This window comes from Epinephelus moara, chromosome 6 (assembly GCF_006386435.1).
Source record: "Epinephelus moara isolate mb chromosome 6, YSFRI_EMoa_1.0, whole genome shotgun sequence".
NCBI lineage: Eukaryota > Metazoa > Chordata > Actinopteri > Perciformes > Serranidae > Epinephelus > Epinephelus moara.
In genome coordinates this window covers 37,986,867-38,009,908 of record NC_065511.1, presented here as the reverse complement: position 1 = coordinate 38,009,908, position 23,042 = coordinate 37,986,867, and the positions used below count along the sequence as shown (strand labels likewise).

The window sequence follows — 23,042 nt, the reverse complement described above, 5'->3', positions numbered from 1 at the left end:
ACATTTTTTTTTGAAGATGTGAAACTAATTACATCTCCCACTCTGTAACCATTATCGTGCAGTTTAATTAAATGATGATTAAATAAGGACGGGGGCTGATTTTTCCACGTGGCTCATTCTTACTTCCTTCTTACTTAATACACTGTGAACTTTTGCATGTTCTTTGGACAAATTTTGCACCTTTCTCCACATAACTACCACTTCTACAAACTGAACAACTCTTTCATTTTTATTCAGATAAACTGTAAATATTTTTAGAGTATTTTTTCATATTTTTATTGTATTTTTTTTCCTTGATTTTTGTAATACTACTTGCTTTTATTGTTAATTTAATTTTCTGTCAATGTGTACCAATACTCAATAATTAAATAATTATAATGGTGGAGGCTTATTTTTCCAAGTAGCACATTCTTACCTCACACTATGAACTTTGCACGTTCCTTGGACAATATTTTACGTCCTTCTGCTCACAGCTACCGCCTCTAAAAACTGCACAGCTCTTCCACTTTTATTTAGATATATTAAACATATGTTTTTTTTCATATCGTTATTGTAATTCTTTTCACTTCTATGTCTCTGGACTTTTGCAGTATTTGCTCTTACTGTTTTTTATACTCTTTATTTTTTAGAAATTGGGTGGGAAAAAAGTCAAATCATTTCCTAAACACTGGTGAGGGACTTACGTTTTTTTAATTTTGGCTTAGGGTAGGGTTATACATATTAAAATGGTTGTATTTACCTGCAGATGCATGTTTTCTTTAAAAAATGCCAAAATTACACCGTTTATCAAGCTAGAAACTGTCAAAACAGAAATTGTCATTGGATTTTCAAATTTCCTGATGTCCTTGGACATATCATGTGCAAGGAATGCTTCTGTCAGAAAAAAAAATAGAGCTTAAAATAGTGATATTTAATTAAAAGTACGAGTACGAACTTTATTCTACGTCTCATTTAGAATTTGTACAAAAATAAACCGCTTGCACTGACTAACCAGCATGCACAACAAGTGATCTAATAACAAATTTATGGTGGGGGTAGGGCCAGAATAAAAATAAATAAATAAATAAATAAATAAATAATAATAATAATAATAATAATAATAATAATAATAATAAATAAATAAATAAATAAATAAATTGAAGTCACACCCCAGCCATCCCCCTCTCCTCTAAAAAGTAAAGAACAGTCCCTAGGTCAGTTCAGGAGTCCATAACTTCGTCGCCATTATCACATATCATATATTACATTATTAATGTCAGTGACATTAATATTTAAAATGTATAATATATGTGATTCTGTGCGTCAACTTGTCTAACGACATTCCTGTGTCAAAATACCCTGGTGACGGAATGCGGATGGCGTCTGTTGTATCCATGGCAACCACGACTCTCTAATACTGCTCATCTGGATTGGTTAAAAACGCGGTGAAACTTAACATTGTTTTGTGTTATTTGCTAACGTAAGGGGCGTCTACTGTTACAGGAATAACAACTCTGTCGCTTATATCCCCGAACAAGGATATTTAATGAAACAAAACACGTATTTAGCGGCTCAAAATCAACTGTTGATGCTGGTTTGCGATGCTGGAGGAAGGGTAAGAGACCTTTGACTTGTCTTTATCAAACTGACAACAAGGTCAGCTCAGCTCAGCCGTTTCCTTTGGACAAACATAATCAGCCCTGTTTTCATTTATTCTGTAGGATTTCTGAATGTCTAAAAGCAAGGGAGAAGTTTTCAGATCTTTTACTTCAGTAGTGTCAAAGGGTCATTCTGCAACTTGGAAACTTATAAATAATGTAGCACATTTTTAGAGAAATGCATTAATACAATATTTTCAGTAACATAACACTGGTTTTGTCTTTCCATCACAATAAACTAAGTGATGGAAATTACATTTTATCACATAAAAAATAATCTCATGATATGTTGGCTTGCTAATGTCAGTTTTAGCGTTAGCACTAAATTTTATACAAAACACACGTAATAAAAGGTTGTTTTTCTAATTATTTGTACACTCAGAGGTAATAAGAGCGGTCTGGGAATTAGAGCTAATAAACATATTCTTGATTTGATAAAAAAAAAAAAAATTGATTTATTCTTATTTTAGTTCCCTCCATGGAATAAACTTTCCTCCAGTCATGTGCTCAGCTGTCACATGACTATTGCTGTGGTCACCAAGAAAAAAAAAAAAAAAGAATTTATATTTTGTACAGTGTGGTGGACATATATGACAGTAACCCCAAGAGGCAGGTGGTTTTTAATCTAAAAAAATACCTAAAATACTAATACATCTTACAACACATGATTATATGTCATTAAAATGGGTATTTCGATAATAAATCCAAAATTAAGCAGGGTTGAATGCCCAAAATCTGTCTCAGGGACAGAAGAAATATAGCAAAAACCACACATAAAAGGCCACTTTTTATATTCATATACATAAAAAATAATGACAGATAGATTTATTTTTTGTATGTTCCTTTTGGTGTAAAGTAAGTCGGACAAAAATAAAAAAAAATAAGAAAAGTGTTTTTGTTTTTCTTATTTCTGACAAGGACACAAAAATCATGATAGTTACAGTCCTGAATTCAAACTAATACAAAAGTATCAGCATCAAGGCATACTTAAAGTACCAAAAGTAAAAGTACTCTTATGCAGAATGGCCCATTTCAGAATAATATACTGTACATAATATATGACTTCATTACAATTAGGGATGGATTAATGTGTACATGTTGCAGCTGGTAAAGATGGAGCTAATTGTACTTACTTTATTTAGCCTACTTTATGTAGCGTAACCTTTAATAATATATCATTATTTATAAGTTGATTTGTGTACAGTACAGTATAATCTAAATCTGCAAAGTAACTCGTTACTCAAGTTATGAAATGCCTCCAAAATGTAGCGCAATTAAAGAAGGAAGTAGCATAAAATGGAAATACTGAAGTAAAATACAAGCACCTTAAAACTGTACGAAAGAAGTGTATTACAGTAGATGTACTGAGTGTGGATGGCTCCCAGATCTCCTCAGAAATGACTTAAATAGCGAAATCTCGGTCGAACACTGGCCGACGATCTGCTTAAAGCTCAAACACAATCCATAAACACCCATTTTTATTACTTTAATATAAGTGGATAATGACAATATATGTAACTCCAACCATGGTAAATAAATTCAATCCCAATATCCCTGATATCTGTAATAAATGTGGAATAAAGGGCACGCTATTTTATTCCTTATCTAGGCTTTCTGGATACAGGTTTTGGACATCCTTTCATGACATAGGTGTTCACTTGTCTGTATGCTCCAGACTGTGTATCCTTGGAATCCTTGGAATTTTTCCCGTAAACTGTAAACTAAGCAAGGCAGATAAGAAAATGACACACACACCCGTCACACTCTGCTGCCCTTGATAAACCTGCTTTTCAAATTAAGGGTAAACATCCTTTTGATAAGATATGGGCAGTTGATATTAAGACGTTGCCTTATTGTGAATGTTCTGTTTCATACCTTACTTGTTTTTTTGTTGTTGTTTTTAATGTAATATTCCAAGTGTTTTAAAAATCCAATAAACATACTTGTTTAAAGAAATGTAGTTAGCTGCTTTCCACCACTGTCTAAATGTCACTATGAACTTAAACTGTCTGAAGTTGAGCCAGGCCACTCATGGGGGAAGCTGAAAATGTCCAATCCGGTTAAAAAAGTGAGACAAGGAGAAAAACTGCCCCTGAAATCCAGAGGAATCCAGAGCAAGTAAGCCAGGCCATCTCCTCCTCACGGCCATTTACTGCTCTGTTACACAAATTAAAATCTATTTTCCTAATATGACAAAATCACCTGACGAAGCCTGTTTTCTAGGCCATCTCATGATCTCAGGAGGCTTCAGTCCCTGCTTGCCAGAAGCATTCCCAGACAAGAGGTGAACAACAACAAATGACGCCACGCTGCGGCGGTGTGTCTAGACATTTTGATAACGATTACAAAGCAGCTCATATTTCTCCAGGTCTGTGTATATGTTGTAGTGTGAGACTCCTTGTGTTGCAGATGGCAGCGTTGAGTCACAGTAAAGCACGCAGCAGCGGAGTCAGCAGATCTCAAGGCCTGCAGCCTCTGAGAGACACGAACAGACAGAGGAGTGAGAGTGACATCACCAGTGAAGCCTCTGAACTGGAAAAATTCAGGTTTTTATGCAATTTTCTGTCATTAAGTTTCATATTATCCGAAGCTTAAATTATTAGGCTAACAAAACACACATGGAATAAGATGATTATAATCAAGGAACCTTTAAAGAAGGAAAGGTCATGACGTCAGAGACAGCACTCAAGGAGCCAGACATTGGTATCACCTCTATTGGAGGCAGTAGGGTGGGCACTGCAGATCACACTTAAACCCATCATATCTTTGTTGTTTCACTTTTGACTGAAAAAATCTTCCATCAGATTAAAAAACACACATTACAATAGATTAAAAAAAAAAAAAAGTCAGTAAGCATCACGTAATGTGTGTTTTCTAATCTGGTGGAGGGATTTATCAGTTTAAGGTGTGACATAAAGATATGATGGATTTAAGTGTGATCTGCCATGCTGCTCTATCGACTGCAGTAGAACTGACACCAAAGTCTGGCTTCTCGACAGTGCTGTAACGGAAACACGTGAGACTCCCCGGCAGCTAAACCGAGTGAGGCGTAAACGGGCGTGCTCCTCGAATGCTGTCACCGTTGCGATGACCTTTCCTTCTTTAAAGGCTCCTTGATTTAAATCAGGAACTATGTGGTCAGAGAATAAGCGAACACAATTATGAATCTGGACAGACTCTGGAAGCCAGCTTTCTTTGGTTGATTCAGAAATCTTGACACATTTCGGTCTGATTTCCAGCCCTGGAAAATACTGATTGCAACCTGTGTTGTATGGTACAAGTTGTTTGAGATAAATTATGGATCTTTACGCATTTTGAAGTTGTTCGGAGGACCCTGTCACACCCAACAGCAGTACCAGACCTAATATAGAGCCCCCACCCTCAACCGAAAAGGCCTTTAGAAAGATGCACCACTGCTCAATAGTTATGGAGGATAAACATTTGTTTACCATAAGATGCACAGTGGTGCAGTGTGCACAGCAAGAGGGTTCCTGGTTCGGTGGGGGTACCTGAGGTGGGGGTGCCCTTCTGTGCAGAGTTTGCATGTTCTCCCTGTGTCAGCGTGCGTTTCTCCAGGTGCTCCAGCTTCCTCCCACAGTCCAAAGACATGCAGGTTAACTGGTAACTCTAAATTGTCCGTAGGTGTGAATGTGAGCGTGAATGGTTGTCTGTCTCTATGTGTCAGCCCTGTGATAGTCTGGTGACCTGTCCAGGATGAACCCTGCCTCTCACCCTGTGTCAGCTGGGATAGGCTCCAGCCCCGAACCCTGCCTCTCACCCTGTGTCAGCTGGGATAGGCTCCAGCCCCCCGTGACCCCGAACTCCATTCTGTATGGAGCGCAAGTGACTTGTGAATGTGTCAAGGTTGTAAAATACACACTTTATTTTGAAGTACAATGGATTTCTGGCGCAGAACTTTTATTTTGAAGTGCCTGATGCTGCTGTAAAGTGAGTAAATGACGAACAGCTACCTAACAGAGACCGCAAACTAGCTCAGCAACATGTCCAAACTTAAGTATGACACTGAATATATTAAACTTTGTGGACCTTGAACTAATGACTAAGGAAAAATGTGGACCCCCTCGCTGGAGTACACAAGAACATCTGCCCTAACAGGAGAAGCGGTTACAGAAAAATGAATGATTTAATTAACTAACTTGTCTTTTAAAAATCAAAAACAGTGTATAGCTACCGTTTTGGATTTACTTAAACGTTAATTTTTCAGCATCACCTACAGAGACCAAAGATGTTTCAGCAGCCACCCACTGCACAAACTCTTCTCTGACATCCTTGTGTCTTTGGTTAAGAACCGACTCTGCAGGTAAAATATCTTTTAAATGCTCCTGAATTTCTTCTCATGTCTCGCACAAGGTTTACTGACAATGTTTACTCCTTCTGTAGTGAATGGATCGACTCTGCACAGCCTGAGTCGGTTGTCAGAGTTCTGATCTGCCTGCGATTATTGATGAGAGATCCCCACCATCAGGTACAGCTTGAAAAATTTACATTTTTAGTGTTTATTATGTGCTGTATGAATATAATAAAAATGTCTCTCAACTGCTTTCTTTTAGAAAATCCTCCACCAGCTCCAAGGCATCAATTCACTCGCCAGGGTAAATGCTCTCTAAGATTTTTCTCACACGCCTAAACAAGCTGTGTTTTGTGATTTATCCTCACACATATCTCATGCCATCCTCACTGCTGCTCTCTTTGTCTTCCAGTATATGGAGCATGTCACTGCCATGTACATATCTTGTGGCGAACAGGCGCTCGCTGTGCAGAAGCTGGTCACAATGACCTGTGAGTAATCTGAAGGTAGTGTGAAGACGACACTGATAATGTGAGTCTTGTGTGCGTCCTCATCAGCGCTCCCTCTGCTGATTGCTCTGCAGACATGTTTCAGAAGCTGTCTGCTGTTGGAGATCAAAAGGTCTGGGTCATCGAGAGCGGCGCTCACAGGGTGAGTGAGATAAAGTTATCTGTGATTATGGGCTGTTTGTTTTTGAATCATATTCATGTCTGAGATAAACTTATTGTTGTAGGAGGAAGCTGCTCCTGTTGGTGAACTGGAGTTTAGACCCACAACAGGTCACCAGTACTTGGTTTTGATAGTGGTAGTGAACAGTGCTGCTTCCAGGGTGCAAATATTTGCAAATATTTACACCAAGCTGTCAAATGAACCCTCATGCAGAGTGATCACCAATCTAACACACTCTTTGTGAGATATATGACCATATTAAGTCATGCTGTTCTTGTCAGTCAGTGAGTGTCTCTGCTCTTTATCATCTCAAATTCTACTACATTTTATTGCTTTATAGAAAAAGATTTAAGTCTCTAATGAACTAAACCGTCTCTAGACGCTGGTGAAGCTCCTCTCCACGACAGATAGCAACGTGCTGCTGGGAGCCCTGCTGGCACTCACCACTTTGGCTGACAGGTAAACAGATACTTCATTTAATGCATTAAATGCATTTATGATTTCATCTGCCTCAAGCCGTTTTATTTCTGCAGCCCAGAATGCAAGGAGGAGATTGGAGAGTTACCCATAGTGGAGAACCTGCTTGTAATCCTGCAGGAGTACGACCTGCTGTCAAAGAGGTTAGATAGCCCTTATTTGTTGATGTGTTCATGACTATCAGATGAAATGTTGTGTCTAAACTAGGGGAACCTTCCTTCATTCATCAGTGCTGATAAAATACAAAAAAAATAGCTTATCTCTTCTCATGTTGTCTTACCTGAGAGTAAATAGAGACATTGCTGTTGAAGCTGCAGGGACTGAATTTAAATAAACAACATAAAAACATGGAAACAAATGAGGCTGGACTGACCCTGATGTTTCCTCCAGGATGAGTGCGGAGCTGCTGAGGCTCCTGTCCCCGGTGAGGCGGGTGAGGGACCAGGTGCGGGAGCTGGAGGGTCTGCCGGTGCTGCTCAGCCTGCTGTACGGCCAGCACCTGAAGCTGCTGTGGAGCGTTGCCTGGGTCCTGGTGCAGCTCTGCGAGGATCCCGACACCAGGACGGAGATCAGGAGCTGGGGCGGGGTGCAGCAACTTCTCCGGCTGCTAAACAGGTCTGTGAGACTGAGCAATAATAGCATATTTAATGTTTATATTATCACAGTATCATTATTCACTGCCTCACAATGTGTTTCAACAAAAACATTTACTCTTGTCACCCATCTGTGCTTCTCTTTTCCTGATAAAACAGCGGTCAGAACTACAGCAGATCATTTTCTGTCCACACTGAAGTGATTTGTGGTTTCAAAGGGTCACTTCAGGAATTTAGTTTTGTACCTCCATAAAGTTTGGAGACTCACAGAGATGAATTAACAGAGGAATGCTCAAAATCAGACCAACAAAGGCCAAGATATGCTGACTTTTAGTCTCTAGTATGAGTCAAGCTCCAAAAACTTTGGATCGCACATTTCCCGTAATGAAATCTGATAGCATCTCTTATTAGATTCAAAAGTAATCTCAGCTTAGTCTTCAAATTTAAGCAGAAAGCCTGCATTACAGACTGGGGCATGGATTTTGAAAGACATCCGATCTTAACAGGCAGGGAAGATCTAACAAAAATATGCTGTTGTGCATCAAGGGAATTAGGGATCTGGTGATTTTGGAGCCTCTGCGTTTCAATTTTGACCATTCTTCTTTTAAAATCTGTCTCATATGAGTCCTCTAACTTTATGGAAGTGCAGCACTAAATTTCTGCAGTACCTCAGAGGACTTGTAAGGGGAAAAACTTCAGATTTCTACCACCCCGTACCATTAAATTTACCATGATGCATCTGCAGGATGTTGACGACTGGGTTCTGTGATTTCTGGCCATCAACACTTGCAGATTTACCTTCCATAGTTAAACAGCCAGTGATAAAGGATGCAATTACAATAGTAACAAGTATGACAAGACATTTTAGTTAAAAAGCTTAATTTTCAGGTAAAAAAAAGGACAAAGAAGTGCCTTTATAAATCAGTTAATCAGTCATTTATTTGTCACATGAAGTGTTACAAGGTAAAACTTCAGTGAAATGTGATTTTGTCAGCTCCTCCAACTTGTGCGCTGTAATTTAGTCCTTGTTGGTCTTTTCTTACACTTAATAATTGTCCCTGTTTCCAGATTGTTCTGGTAATCCATGGTTTGTGTTGTGGTATGATTTTACTGTAGTTTTGAGCACTTCTGTTGTTTTACAAATTAAATCCACCACAGACTCAGTGAATTCATTGATGTGTCCTGGAACATGCTCCAGTTCAGTCTTTGTTATGTGCCAACTTTATTTTCTTCAAGTGCAGACACAACATGCCATGCACTTGAACGCCAACCTATTTCTCAGCTGCCAAATTACGGTACTGATTGTTGTAATATGCACATACCTGGCAAAACTCAGTGTCCTTTCAAAATACACTTCCTTGACAATCTTGACCTAAACAGGATGGTTGCGAAGACACTCCTCCCAAGCACCACTTTGCAGCCGCCGCTGAATGCTGCATAGCAGGGATCCAGTGTGTTTATTCCCCCTGTGGTTCAGGGTGAGCAGGAACCGGACAGCACCTCACATTCCCACTGTCACACCAATCCTCATTCACCATAAAGCACACTCCTTGTTTTGGCAAAGCAAATGATATCACAGTTAGTGCTATCACATTGGAAACTGGTGCAGCATGTCGGCCGTCCAGTTTATATCCAACGCTTGTACAATGGTTAGCAGGATGCTAGTACGGCAGAAAGATCCACGTGATCAGGATCACAGTGTTTGATATGGATGCAGATATATGATATGGTCTTGCTTGTCCATGTGGTCGGGTTTGTAGCTGATTCATTGTAATGTGTATTCATATCATACAGTATGGTGACGTACAAAATATCTTCTCCAGCAACAGGCAGTATGTCTCTGACCGCTCATCCATCGAGACGCTCTCCAGCGCCAACGCAGCCGGCCGCATCCAGAGAGAGCACATGAGAGAGGAGCTCAGCCCGCAGGAGGAGGTGGACAACACTATGGCCCTGCAGTCAGGTCAGGGACTGTACAACTCACCACATACTGCACAGAAAGTACTGCATTTTTCTTTAGTGTTTGTTTAGAGCTAGAAACCACCCAGTGTAATTTTGTGAACTATGCGAGATGGTGAAAAAGGCCAGCGTGCACAGCCAATTCTTCCCGGCAATGGAGTCTTATCAGCTGCTCAGAATGTAAACAGCTTTTTCCTGAAGTGAGAATCCAGACCACTGAGACTTGGCTTACTGTATCTCTGATTTGGGAGGAAATAGCTGTAACTTTTCTGTCTCTGTAAAAAGAAACTGTATAATAAAACTAATCTGGGTCAAAAACATAAACATTTTGTTACATCTGTCCTAATAGGAGACGGCAGAGAAACTTTGAACTTTACAGTCTGAAGGCGTCAGTGTTTCCAGACTTTGTTCTTCCTTCGGTTTGGGGAGAGAGTTATTAATGTCCACAGCTGTTCACTGGACTGTCTGAGACTATAAGATTGCGTGTATGAGTTCTTAAATTAAGTCATATCTTCTTTAATCCATTTTCCAGCCTGCTGTACAGTTCTGACTGAGCTTAGTCTGGATGACACATCTGCTCACCACATTGTGCAGGTAAGGAAACTTCCTCACATGACGAGCAGGGCAGTCAAGAGGATGGGAATGAATAAGCCAACAGTTACATCAAATTACTACATTTTAAATACTTTAAAACACCATGTCAATTAATGCCATCATACTTTTCTCAGGAAAATGGGGTCTATGTAATAGCCAAACTGATTTTACCACAAAACTCTGGACCAAAGGTCACATCTTTACAGGTATATGACTTCATGCATGTATTCAATTACACTATAATGTAAATGTAACGACCTGAAAGTAACACATTTCTTTGCATATCTGCAGTGCTATGCGTTTCGGACCCTCCGCTTTCTCTTCAGCATGGAAAGAAACAGGCATCTGTTTAAGAGGTGATATTTGTTTTAGAAAGGAAACATTCTGTACACAACCTTAAGTTCATGTCATGCATAAATCTTTTAAATCTGGCTACTGTTGGAAAAAATCTCTTCGAATTATTCTCCACTGCTGTTATGTAATCTCTTATCCATTTCAGACTCTTTCCCACAGACCTCTTTGAGTTGTTTATTGATGTTGGACATTATGTTCGGGACCTCACGGCCTACGAGGGACTGCAGACCAAAGTTTCACTCTACACTGTAAGAGAACAGCTTCTAAATGGATTCAGCTGTTTATTCAGCTGCTTTTTGGCAGTAAAATAAAAAGAAATATTACTGTGTTATGAAACGAAATGTAGACTGACAAGAAGGATTCCTTACCTCAGGAATGGATGGAGTGATGTGTGTTTTGTAATGCAGGAAGAGGAACTGGACAGTCTGAGAGAGAGCATCGAGACTGTGGACCAGAACCGACCCCCACTTAAAGTCATCAACGGTTACTCCATACTGGACCATCTGGGCACTGGGGCGTTTGGAAGTGTCTTTAAGGTACGAACATCAGAACAGTGTCAGGTGATTGACATCTAGACCAGTATCGGAAATGCCTCTGATACTGACTGATCGGGTATTGGTGAATACTTGAGTCTATTCACTGATCTGATACTGTGTAATTTATTAATAAACTTTAAGGTAGTTTCACACCCAGATAAAAAGTTTTCCTGGGAATCAATTCTTCTATTTTGCTGCTCTAAAACAGCAGCAAGTTGCGCCGTGCAACCTCTCACAAATACTGCTATAGGCCCGGATCACACAGAAAGCATTTTAGCAGGTGGAGGTGAGTTTTTGTAATTGTTTTAAATGAGAATGAAGCTTTTTGCTCGTGGTTTTTGTGTCACTACGCGCCTCACATTTCTGCGCTCTAGGTGCCTGGCATTTTTGCTTAAGTGCTCTGAACTCCACAAGCTGAAAAAACTCAAACTTAGAGCTGAAAAGTGCCCCACATCATCTCCTTTTTCGTCATCATTTTTCCCATTGTTCAATCGGATGAGTTGAGAGGCAGTCCTCTGTAGTGGTCACAACAACAAGTTTACAGTTGGTAAACAGTGGAGGAGAAACTGGTGGTAGTGGTTGCTGGATACCCAGAGCTATTCGGCCTGATGATAGACAGCAGGTTGTCAAACTGCCCCCAAGTCATCCTAAAATATGCCTGGAAACGGCCATCATCGAAGCGAAGCTCCTGGACCAACTGGTGGTACTCCCCATGATCCAGCCTCTTTTTTAGGGTCTCATGTACCCACACAGATCTCTGTTTATCTGCTGACAGCCTCTCACCCTCAACCAGAGCTACAGACAGCACCCTCTGCCTCAACATTTTAGGAACTAGCTACTAATTACTGAGAAAAAAAAATGGTACATTGACGACATGGGAAGGTTAGGGTAAGAATGTGATGGGGTTGTAAAAAGGTGTAGCAAATGTTTTTGTTTTTTTTTACTCGTGGAATTCAATTTATAAAAAGGCAGTGTGGTGTGCCTCACATTTTGCCACCAGTGAAACACTTCCTGTGAGATTAGGGCTTTACAGTGCATGCCCACTTTACGTGACTAGATATTTGCTCCCATTCATTATGAATTGGAAGGGACTGATTCTCTGCACAAAGCATGCTGGGATAACAACCATTCATGTTCACATTCAGACCCATGGCCAATAGGGGGTCATCGATTAACCTGCATGTCTTTGGACTGTGGGAGGAAGCTGGAGCACCCTGAGAAAACCCACGCTGACACGGAGAACATGCAAACTCTGCGCAGAGGGGCTCCCCCACCCCGGGGTTTGAACCCCAGTGGTATACAGCTGTTATCTATTTTTTAACGCAATGGTATCAGATTCAAACTCTGTATTGGCTGATAGACAAGTTCAGGTAATGGAATTGGTATCGGGAAGGAAAAAAGGTATCAGAACATCTCTATTCACATCATGAGTCACTGTTTCCAATATATATACCCAATGACAGGTTCGAAAGCAGAGCGGCCAGAACCTCCTGGCTCTGAAGGAAGTGAACCTCCACAACCCGGTGTTTGGCAAAGACAAGAAGTCCAGAGACAGTAACGTGGAGAAAATCATCTCTGAGCTCACCATCATCAAAGAACAGGCACGAAGTTTCACTTTTCATCATTCAGAGTTTAATAACTATCTGAACAAATACTGCCATGTTACGTTGTTTATTCTTGGCTCTTCTTCTCTAGATGACGCACCCAAACGTTGTGAAATATTACAAGACATTTTTGGAAGGTGAGGATGATTTCTTTCTGCCCCCTTTAAGCCCCCAGCTATTGTAAGAAGGGAACACGCCAGAAATTAAATAATCATACCGTTTGTTTTAGGTGACAAGCTGTACATCGTGATGGAGCTGATCGAGGGCATGCCACTGGCGGAGCATTTCAACTCACTGAAGGAGAAGCAGCAGAAGTTCACAGAAGACAGGATTTGGAATATATTCATACAGGTAACAACTCTTTAAAGGAGCTATATGTAAGAAATATAAAGCAGATAGTCGTAAAATCCTCCTAATATGTCACAGAGACTAAGGAATAATGTTCATATAACATACTGATCTCACCGACAACAATAGTACAGCCAGAATATTTGCATCTTTTGTGTTTTGAATTTGTGTTTTGGCCTGTTGCACCACCCACTGCCGTCTACCAGTCACACAGTCAGTAGAGTCTCAGCATCAGTTACAGTTACGACTGAGCTACAGCAGCACGGCAAGCAGCGTTAGCAGTGTCCCAGTACATAGCATTAGCAGCTGACTGCACCTTTAAATAAAATCTAGTTTAATATTCATTCAAATTTATGTATCAGGGACATTTGTGTCGATGAAGGGGTATTTGAGCTCATCAGACAGGAATGTGGGGGTACATCAGACAGATATAGTCAGGGACCTCTGCAGTAAAAGACTGTTTCCAGCACATTCTTCGCATTATAAAAGATTTTTGATTCTCCAGCAGCTGAGGAATTTCAGCCTGGTCTATTTCTGTGCTCGTTGCCAACAGCTTTTGGATAAAAGCCTGAAATATGAATGTAAATAATTTCCACTGGCAAAAGAGAGATGTTTTGTCTGAATGGAAATATCTCTGCATCTCTAAAGTCATTTTAATAGCTTATTTACTGATTGATAAATTTGTCTCCTCAGATGTGTCTGGCACTGAGGTACCTGCACAAGGAGAAGAGAATAGTCCACCGCGACCTCACACCAAATAACATCATGCTGGGGGAAAAGGACAAAGTCACCATCAGTGAGTGTCAGCAGCCCATCACTCTCCTCCACGTCTTCTCTCATTATAAAAGTTTAACCTGCGTGTTTCTTCTGTCTGAAGCCGACTTCGGCCTCGCAAAGCAGAAACAGGAGAACAGCAAGCTGACGTCAGTGGTCGGCACCATCCTTTACTCCTGGTGAGGAAATTCATTCTGAGCATCCAGCTGCTTTTAGATTAAACGGTCGGTTTTAACATCTGCTCGTGTTTAAAGTCTGTGGATCAACCAGATTAACAATGATTGTTTTGAGAGGTAACTTTTTTCATCGTGAAGGGGGGCAGACATCTCTGCAAATAAAACTGTCTGCATGGTGAGATAACATCAGAAGGTGGTGAGAAAATGTGTTTTGGGTGAAACCTCCTTTTACAGAAGTGTGGCAGAGCTGATGTTTTTACGGCCCGTTAGAGACGCAACTTAGAGAAACTGCAAATATACTGCAGCTCAGGTGTGTTAATGGTCTTGACAACAGCTCTGCATATATATGTGTGTGTGTGTGTGTGTGTGTGTGTGTTTTCTTATATGCTTGTAAGGATCAATTTCAGTTGTAGACCACAAGAGTGAATACATTTTCTGGCCTCCAACTTCGATAAAAATCTGTTTTTAGGATTGGTTAAGATCAAGTTTAGGTAAAGTAGGGTTTGGTATTTGGGAATGCGTTGTAAGGGTCGCTTATAAGGTAACACATGCAAACGTGTGTGTGTGTGTGTGTGTGTCAGTCCAGAGGTGGTGAAAAATGAGCCGTATGGAGAGAAAGCTGACGTCTGGGCTTTGGGCTGCATCCTCTACCAGATGGCCACTTTACAGCCTCCGTTCTACAGCAGTAACATGCTGTCGCTGGCCAGCAAGGTTACATAACACACACACACACACACACACACACACACACACACACACACACACACACACACACACACACACACACACACACACACACACACACACTTAAAATGCTTTCCTCTCTGTCGTCTGATTGTTCTTTGCTTCTTATTCTGTTCCGGTAGATTGTCGAGGCCGCGTACGAGCCGATTGAAGAAGGAGCTTACTCAGACAGAGTCACAGACATGATCAGATGGTGAGACTTTAATTTTGAAATATGGATATTGATAAAGTGGCAACCTTCAGAGCTGAAAAAAGAAGCCAACGCCTAAGTGCCAAAAACTGAGGCTGCCTCCAAAAGCGAGTCAATAGATCTCCATGTTAAATTGCCATTGTATTATTTTTGTGTCTTTATTGCTATAGATTAAAAGTAATTTCATATTTGAGTCACTCAGTGTATTCACACAGTACTCTGTTCTGTTATGGAACATCCTGTCAGGTGTTTGAGTCCAGATGCAGACCAACGGCCGGACATTGTGGCCGTCAGCACCAGGATCTCTGACCTCATGATGAGGCTGATGGACGGCCTCTACACTTACCAGAATGCACTGGAAAGGAGAGCAGAGAGAGACAGGAAGCGAGCGCAGAAGTACTTCCTGGAGAGGCACAAATGCAGGATGGACTGCTGTCGCTCAAACCTGTCTCAGGTAAACAGGACTTCTAAAATCAAAAGGGCGTCTTTCAGGACTATTGAGATTAGATTTATTTAATAATTACTCGCAAATTTGTGATTTGATATAAAAGTTGAAAATATTTTTAGTATTTCCTGCAGGATCTTTAAAACACATGCTGCACTTTTTTCAGGAAAAACCCTTCGTGAATACTGAGTGTCCGACTCCACGCTCTTCTGCAGCCTGCAGCTCAAACCACAGCGAACAGAGCATCAGTCAAGGTGACTCAGTTTCATACTGTTAAGTTAAACAGACTGGGAAAGATTAATAAAAAACAACATGTAAATATGTAATTATGTGTGCTTTTAGATGATGCGTCAGATGGTGATGCTGAGCCATGCAATACCAAAGTTGACATCACTGCCTCTACAGGAAAACACTATTCAATAGGATTCAAAGGCTTTTTTTTTTGTATATATTAAGTGGATGTTCACACAACAAGATGCTGGTTTTCTATGATAAATAAAACAACCTGTTTGTTGCAAACAAGAGCAGGCAGTCTGGGACGTGGACCTGCAGTCTTGCAGTAACTAGGCTTGTCTTTTGAAGCTAGAAGCTGCTATTGTTTAATTTTTTCAGACTGATTCACTGTTTGATTTGATCTTTTGGCTTGTTTTGTTCTGTTAAAAGGATTTAAGCCCAGCACCTGTGTTACACTGGACCAAATTCAATCTGGGTAAGTGACAAATCTCACATTTTAACCAAATCACCAGAATAAATATTTGCATTGTAGGTTTCTGCAAACCACAGACACATTACATTTGCATGTTACATGCATGTAGTGCACTGTATACAATCATTCATGGGGTAAGTGGATAAGACTTGACATAAAGAAATTATTCAGCATAAAAAAATACACTTGTAACATTAAAGTGTTTTAGTCAGTTGAAAACCTATTCTTAGAAGTTGGTCAAAAAAAAAAAAAAGATTACCATTTTTAGTAGGATGGAATTTAAAGAAATAAGTTAGTTAATATCTTACACAAAATAATTTGACCACTATATATATTTTAACTTTTGGATAAATAATAAGTGGGTTCAACTTAATCAAGCTTTTAGAGATCAAAGCAAATCATGTAGGTTGTAAAAAACTAACTGAGCTTGTCAGATTATAAAACACTATAAAGACAATGCTGGAACTGGAACTACTTAAAAAGACGCATTCAAATTGTTACCCTAATTTGTTTAAAGTCAAATCAATGGATGCTTCTTTAGAGTGTGGATTCATTGAGGCTTTAATTTTCAACAACACTGTGGTTAATGTGTGGTTAGGTTTAGGCACAAAGACCTTATGATTCTGATTAGGAAAGGATCATATTTTGGCTTAAAACACCCGCTTTCAGTGGCATAACCCTGGCTGGAAATGCAGCGATGTCCTAGTAAAAAACACCTGCTTTATGTGGCACTTTCCCTGCTGGAAACACTGCAACACATTGCTAAAAACATCCACATTCGTAGCTAAAAAGTCTTTGGAAGACACAATGATGAACCACTAGTAAACAACCGATTTTGTTGTTTGTTGCTCTGGAACAGTGGTCTGCAGCTTGGCAGCCGTCTCACCTAGGTGTCACACCATCCACCATCTCCTCCACCTCCTGATGGCAAAATCAGCTCATATACTTTGTCACTTTAGAGACGATGATATTGCTTAGGAGACATTATAAATGACATTGATTTAAGAAGCTTTCAGGATCTGGAGGAAAATACAAATTGTCATCCAACTCCTTTCTTCTATATCTACGATTACGCTCTGCTACACAGGCTGCAGATATCTTGAGTGACAGACAAGTTGTTGCTCATTGAATAATGAGCTTAATTAGGAAACTATCTGGATTAGCTACAGGACATGTAGCTAATCAGCGACCAAAAGGTTACGTTGATGTGACATGTGTGAAACATACAAATGCAACTAATCCGTGGTTTGCAGAAACAATGCCAACATTTTCTTCTGGTGTCTGCACATAACTGACTTCTGTGTGGTCAGTGTGACGTGTATATTGTATATAATGTATATATGAGGCACAGTAATAATTTAATACTGTAAGAGAAGCAGTTATCTGTAAAGCTGATGTTTGTTGATGCATAAACACCCAGCCAAAAACAGTTTGTTCACATCCGACACAGTTTAATAACCTGCCTTTTCAATCTTCCTCTCTCCTCAGTGGGGATTTTGCTGCTGCAAAGATTAAACCAAGACCAGGTATCTATTCAGCCTGAACACAAAACAACCCGAAGAGCAGACGTTTCTAAAACGATCTTATAAATGTGTGTGTCGAGTTTATTTAGCCTCACTGAGTGTGTGTGTTTGGTGTTTGCTCTCACCTCAGTGTCAGCGGGGATTTGCGTCTCCCAGAAGAAGGTTCGGCAGATTGATGATCCCATTCAGAGGCTCCTGGTGCAGCTGCACAAAATTATTTACATCACTCAGGTACATCAATACAACTGTTTTATAGATTTTCAAGGTTCAGTTTAACACTGCACACACATCTCATTAGTTCAAATGTAGAAGTTCTGCTTTTATAACATTTTAAAAGGTTCAATCATGTGTAAAGAATCATTCATGTCTGTTTGGCTCATTCATTGTTACAAATCCATTAAAAACTTAAAACCATACGACCATCAACCTGCAAACAGGCTGTTTTTCATCTTCACATAAAACTGAATGAGGACTGATTTGTAGCTGATGACACTGATTGTACTCTTTCCATCACCAGCTTCCACCTGCTCCGCACCACAACATCAAACGACGGATCACTGAAAGATTTAAAAAGTCTTTATTCCACTTTGGGAGCGATCCGTACAACCTGAAAGTGGAGCTCAGTAAGGTTTGTACAATCGACTTACAGTTCTCAAAACCCAAAATTATATTGTCACATAAGAAAAAGAAAAGCTTGAAAATGTACAGGAACTACAGATACATAGATACTCTATTAATCCTGAGGGAAATTAAGTAGCTTTTTACGCAACACAATACATACAGAAACACAGATTGACATAATACAGAAAATAGGTAAAAAGAATAGAAACATGAGAATGAAACCACACAGCAGGACGACTACAGAGAGTTGTTACTACAGCAGATACGCTTATGATAGTAGTGCAAATTTATGATTGACAGTGCAGGTATTGTAATGTAAGGTGATCAAATCAAAGTGTAAGAGCAGGGCAAAAGTAATGAATACTTTGCTACCAATGACATGAAAGCAAATCAAGACAAATATATGTACTTATACAGATTTTTGTTTTGTTTAACCCTTTGAAACCTGACAGCAAACTGGCTTGATTTCTTTCAAAAACATGGGAACAGCAAACTGGCTTGATTTCTTTCAAAAACATGGGAAGAAGGCAGAGAGCAACGAAAGAAGAAATCATGCCAAAAAAGAAAATTAAAAACAAGAAAATTAGTTTTTTGCCAAAAAAGAAAATTAAAAACAAGAAAATTAGTTTTTAAAAAAAACGAAGTTAAAAACAAACAAACAAACAAGGAAATGACCTGGAAAAAGTGCTTAAAAATTATAGTAATTCTGTAACATAATTTAATAATAATTAATAATATTTTTCCTTTTTCCCCTATTTTCAAAAAAAAACATTTTTCTAAATATATTAATTTCTTACCAAGTTGAAAGCAGCACAAGAAAAGTGATCTTGCTCCAGGTTTCAAATGGTTTAGGTGCCTAATAGTAAACAGTACAGACTGTATTAAATGAAGAATAATGGAAAGTATAAAATATAAACAGCACAGAAGGTAAAATATGACAGCCCAGTAGAGGGTGAATATCTTAATAAATAAAATGCAAACAGGATGGAAGTACCTAAAGAAAATGTAAATGCAAATTGTGCAAGGTTGTGGTTTCCTTTGGTTAACTGTGTTATTTGTCTTTCAGTGAACTAAGAACCAAGGGTAATACTGTTTAAACTGAGGTTCATAATCTAACAATTAAACTTGTTTTCCTCTTTTGGCTGTATTAATGGTGAGATTTAATATAAGATCCCAATTCTGTCACATTATTTTGAGATATTGGGGGATACTGGGGGTGTTGCAGCCACCTCAAGCAAAATGAAAGTCTCCTTCCTGTTTCCCTGCAGCTCCTCCAGGCCTCTCCAGACCTGATGGAGTTAGACTCGGCTAGTTCTGACTGGTGGCCCCTGGTCCACCATTTCACAGAGGAGCCTGACAACACAGGTAAGAGTTACCATTCCTACAGCTTCACCTGATACTGTACCTCCAGTGAAAGACATCAGACACAAAATACTGCAGAGACTTTGGCAGATCTCCTCTTACACAAACTCAAAGGAAATTATTGATGTAATCTGGTACATTTTTGTTCCTTCTGTCCACAAATGTTTCACATTCACAGCTAGATGAATTAATGAATTGATTTTCTCTTTGCTTCTGGCAGGTGATGGGAATCTCAAAGATGGAGTCACCTATCAGCAGATGCAGGTCCGTTTCTCTTGTGTGTTTCCTGACTTCCTAAAAAACAACTAGTTTTGTAGTTCGTTTGTCTCTAGCAGTGCTCCTGCAGCTTGGCAGGTGTCTCACTGGTGACACGCCATCCACCATCCCCTCCACCTCCAGCTGATGAAGACAGAGTCATCTGATATATTCCAACAACTTTAGACAACAACTATCAACACTTTAGAAGCGTTGATATTACACATATGAAACATGCAAAAAGCTAGCATTTCCTTCTGGCGACCAGGCTGTGTATATTTCTGTAAGAGCAGGTGTCACCTTTGTTTTCTCCTGCTGGATCTACGGTCTCATTTTGAGACAAAAATCTTAAATTTCCGCTTTACAGTCATATCGGACGTCTGTCTGCCAGCGGTGAAGTGATTTCCTGTGCAAATGTGTATTTTCAGGGGATCATAGAGGAGCTGCTGGAGGAGAACAGCTACTATGAGGCAACACACAGCAGGTGACATTTTATACCACTCTGACAAACAGCAGACGGACGCCTAAACCTTGTCATTACTCATAATTAAAAGCTGTGAAAACTGATCTGTAATAACTTTTTCTAAGATGAGTCATGACTGTCATAATGTGAGTTTTTTTAATGGCAGTAATGAGTTTGTTTGAGTATGTTTGTCACTGTTGTTACTCTTGAAAAACTGAGTTCAGGGTCCGTTTACTAGATGTGTTTTTGTTTGTATTTTTTTGTGTTGATGTTCTTGAAATAGAAAACTTAAATAACAAAAAAAAAAAAATCTTGTATTAACTAAACTGAAAATGAGCTGCTATGGTTCCGATAATTATAATCTTTTATGTGTTTTGTGTCAATTTCTAGGATCACAGAGAAAAGAAACGGCCATGAAAACAAGTGACCATCGTCCATATTCATCCTCAGGTGTCACAGAAGCAGCCGGAAAACAAAAGACCAAAAATTTATTCCAGCATGGAAACATTTGAAGCAACCTGAGCTCATAAAAAAGTCAACATGTGACTTGATAAGGCTGCTGTAAAATATTACCAAGGCTGAAACCACTCCAGGGCTGCAACTACTAATTATCGTCATCATTTTCTGAATAAAAACAATTAATAGTTTGGTTTATAAAATGGCAGAAAGCAGTGAAAAATGTCAACAATTTCTAAAAGCCTAACATATCAAATCTTGTTTGAACTGTGAAGCAAAATCCAAAGATATCGATCGTTGCAGCTCTACACCAAACACCTCTGTGGTTCTCAGGCATTGATTATTTGTCCATATTTGATGTGACTATGTAAATCTCCAAAGATAATTTAACATATTTACACCGTCTTGTTCATGCATGTGCTTGTGATGAAGTTGGAAGCAGATTTATATTTATTTCTGTCACTCGTACCAAAGTGAACCGTCCTGTAACCGACTGAACCTCCGACACTTTCCAGAGCTTTTTATCTGCCTGTCTGAAGCTTCCTGTTTAGTTTTTTCAGGTTTATTTGAGTCGAGCACTTTTAAATTCTCAGGACCAGAATCTGCGGTTTGACTGTTTTAAGTCCTCGCTGCAGGACTGCACATCACAAGATGTGTTTCTATTGGCTGCGAGCCAAAAGCTGCAGAGACAAAGATCTGATAAGAAACCAAACCTTCACCTCGGTTCACCATCAATTTCCAAACATATCACAACATGTGACTGCAGCGTTGGCGGACAGTTAGACTTTTAACTTTATTAACATGCACTCAGATAATGCTGTTATCATTTTCAATAAGATTAACATCTGACACATACTGTCTGTCTGTAATTCACTGAATGTTTTCGTTGTCATTTTGAGGAGTTGATCGCAGCTGGAGGGACGCTTTCTAATGCACTTTGATCCAAAAGGGATTTGTCAGTATAATCTGTATAAGGAATAGATCATTTAAAATAAAGTCTATTTAATGCAGACAGTGTCCATTTGTGATCATTCATCATGTTAGCAGCGAGGAAAGTGAGTGAGCTGGAGAACATGTGCAGGTTTAGTGAGCAGTGGGGAAAATATTCACATCATTTACTTACTTCTTTGAATACTTGCAATTGAGAAATAGTCACTATCTATCCCCCCTTGTCAATAATAGAGAAGGTGATGGTGAAGAATTGCTTGAGGAGGGGCATAATCTCCAATATATATGATGTTCTGGTAGGTGAGTCCTCAGAATCATCTAAAGCAGCTCGAGGCATGGAGAGAGGACCTGCATGAACATCATAACTGAGGACTGGGAGAGGGCATGCACTAAAGCACAATCACAAACAGTTAACACACGTCTTACATCACTGCAGTATCACTGGCTGATGTGAACCTACATAACCCCAGAAAATGGAGGAGGTGAGGGAGAGTATCCAGGATATATTATCCATATAAATACCTCTGGACACATACTAGATGGGTGTATGTGTATGTCTTTGTTTATTGTTGTTAAAATAAAAAAATGGGGAAAAAAATAATCTTAATACTAACAGCAAAATACACTTGCAGTATAGTGCCAAAAAATAACTCACCCTGCACAAAAATGTCCCTCCAGTGGTTCCCAACCTCAGAGTCGGGCCCCTCCAAAGGGTCACAAGATAAATCTGAGGGGTCATGTGATGATTACCAGGAGAGAAACGACTTCCAAAACACAAGTATGTTTTCATTTTTTGGACTTTTCTCCAATCTGTCTTAATCAAAAAATCTTCCAACGACTTCAGATTGTTCAACACTCAGCCACAAGACTTTTAACCAAAACCAAGAAGCACGACCACGTCACACTAGGGTTAGCCTCTCTCCATTGGCTCCCTGTTTGCTTTAGGATTGACTTTAAAATATTATTGACTACTCTAAAGGCTCTTCATGGCTCCAGGTTACATTTCAGACCTGTTAGTCCCTTATGAACCTCTGTGTAGTTTGAGATCCACGGGCAGAAGACTTCAGCTTGTTCCAGGGTCCAGGCTGCTCTGGAACAACCTGCCCGAGGATATCAGGCTGTCTGAGTCACTGGCTTTGTTTAAGTCCCTCTTAAAAACGTACTTCTAATGGAAAGCATATCCTGACTTTATCTGAGCTGTCTGTCTATTTTAGTGCTATCTTATTGATTTTAATGGCCATTTATCTTATCTTAAATATATTGAGGAAATCTCTGTCTGTGAGTGTGTCTGTGTGTCTG

The 23,042-nt window shown here is 39.6% G+C and overlaps 1 protein-coding gene across 1 annotated transcript; it reads left to right on the top strand.

The window, feature by feature from the left end:
* Positions 1-1,458: 1,458 nt before the first annotated feature.
* Positions 1,459-21,744, top strand: nek10 (NIMA-related kinase 10). The gene is made up of 35 exons (XM_050046041.1): positions 1,459-1,594; positions 3,653-3,755; positions 3,861-3,921; positions 4,047-4,183; positions 5,863-5,958; positions 6,039-6,123; positions 6,209-6,250; positions 6,359-6,437; positions 6,530-6,597; positions 6,995-7,074; positions 7,149-7,235; positions 7,483-7,707; positions 9,509-9,648; positions 10,177-10,238; positions 10,373-10,444; positions 10,530-10,594; positions 10,738-10,840; positions 11,000-11,128; positions 12,592-12,729; positions 12,824-12,869; positions 12,962-13,083; positions 13,774-13,876; positions 13,958-14,033; positions 14,612-14,741; positions 14,897-14,967; positions 15,211-15,418; positions 15,576-15,663; positions 16,073-16,118; positions 17,604-17,641; positions 17,769-17,869; positions 18,156-18,266; positions 19,528-19,624; positions 19,842-19,885; positions 20,305-20,360; positions 20,730-21,744. Exons 2-35 carry the CDS (start codon positions 3,685-3,687, stop codon positions 20,764-20,766), a joined length of 3,114 nt encoding a protein of 1,037 aa, XP_049901998.1. The 5' UTR covers positions 1,459-1,594; positions 3,653-3,684; the 3' UTR covers positions 20,767-21,744.
* The last annotated feature ends 1,298 nt before the right edge of the window (positions 21,745-23,042 follow it).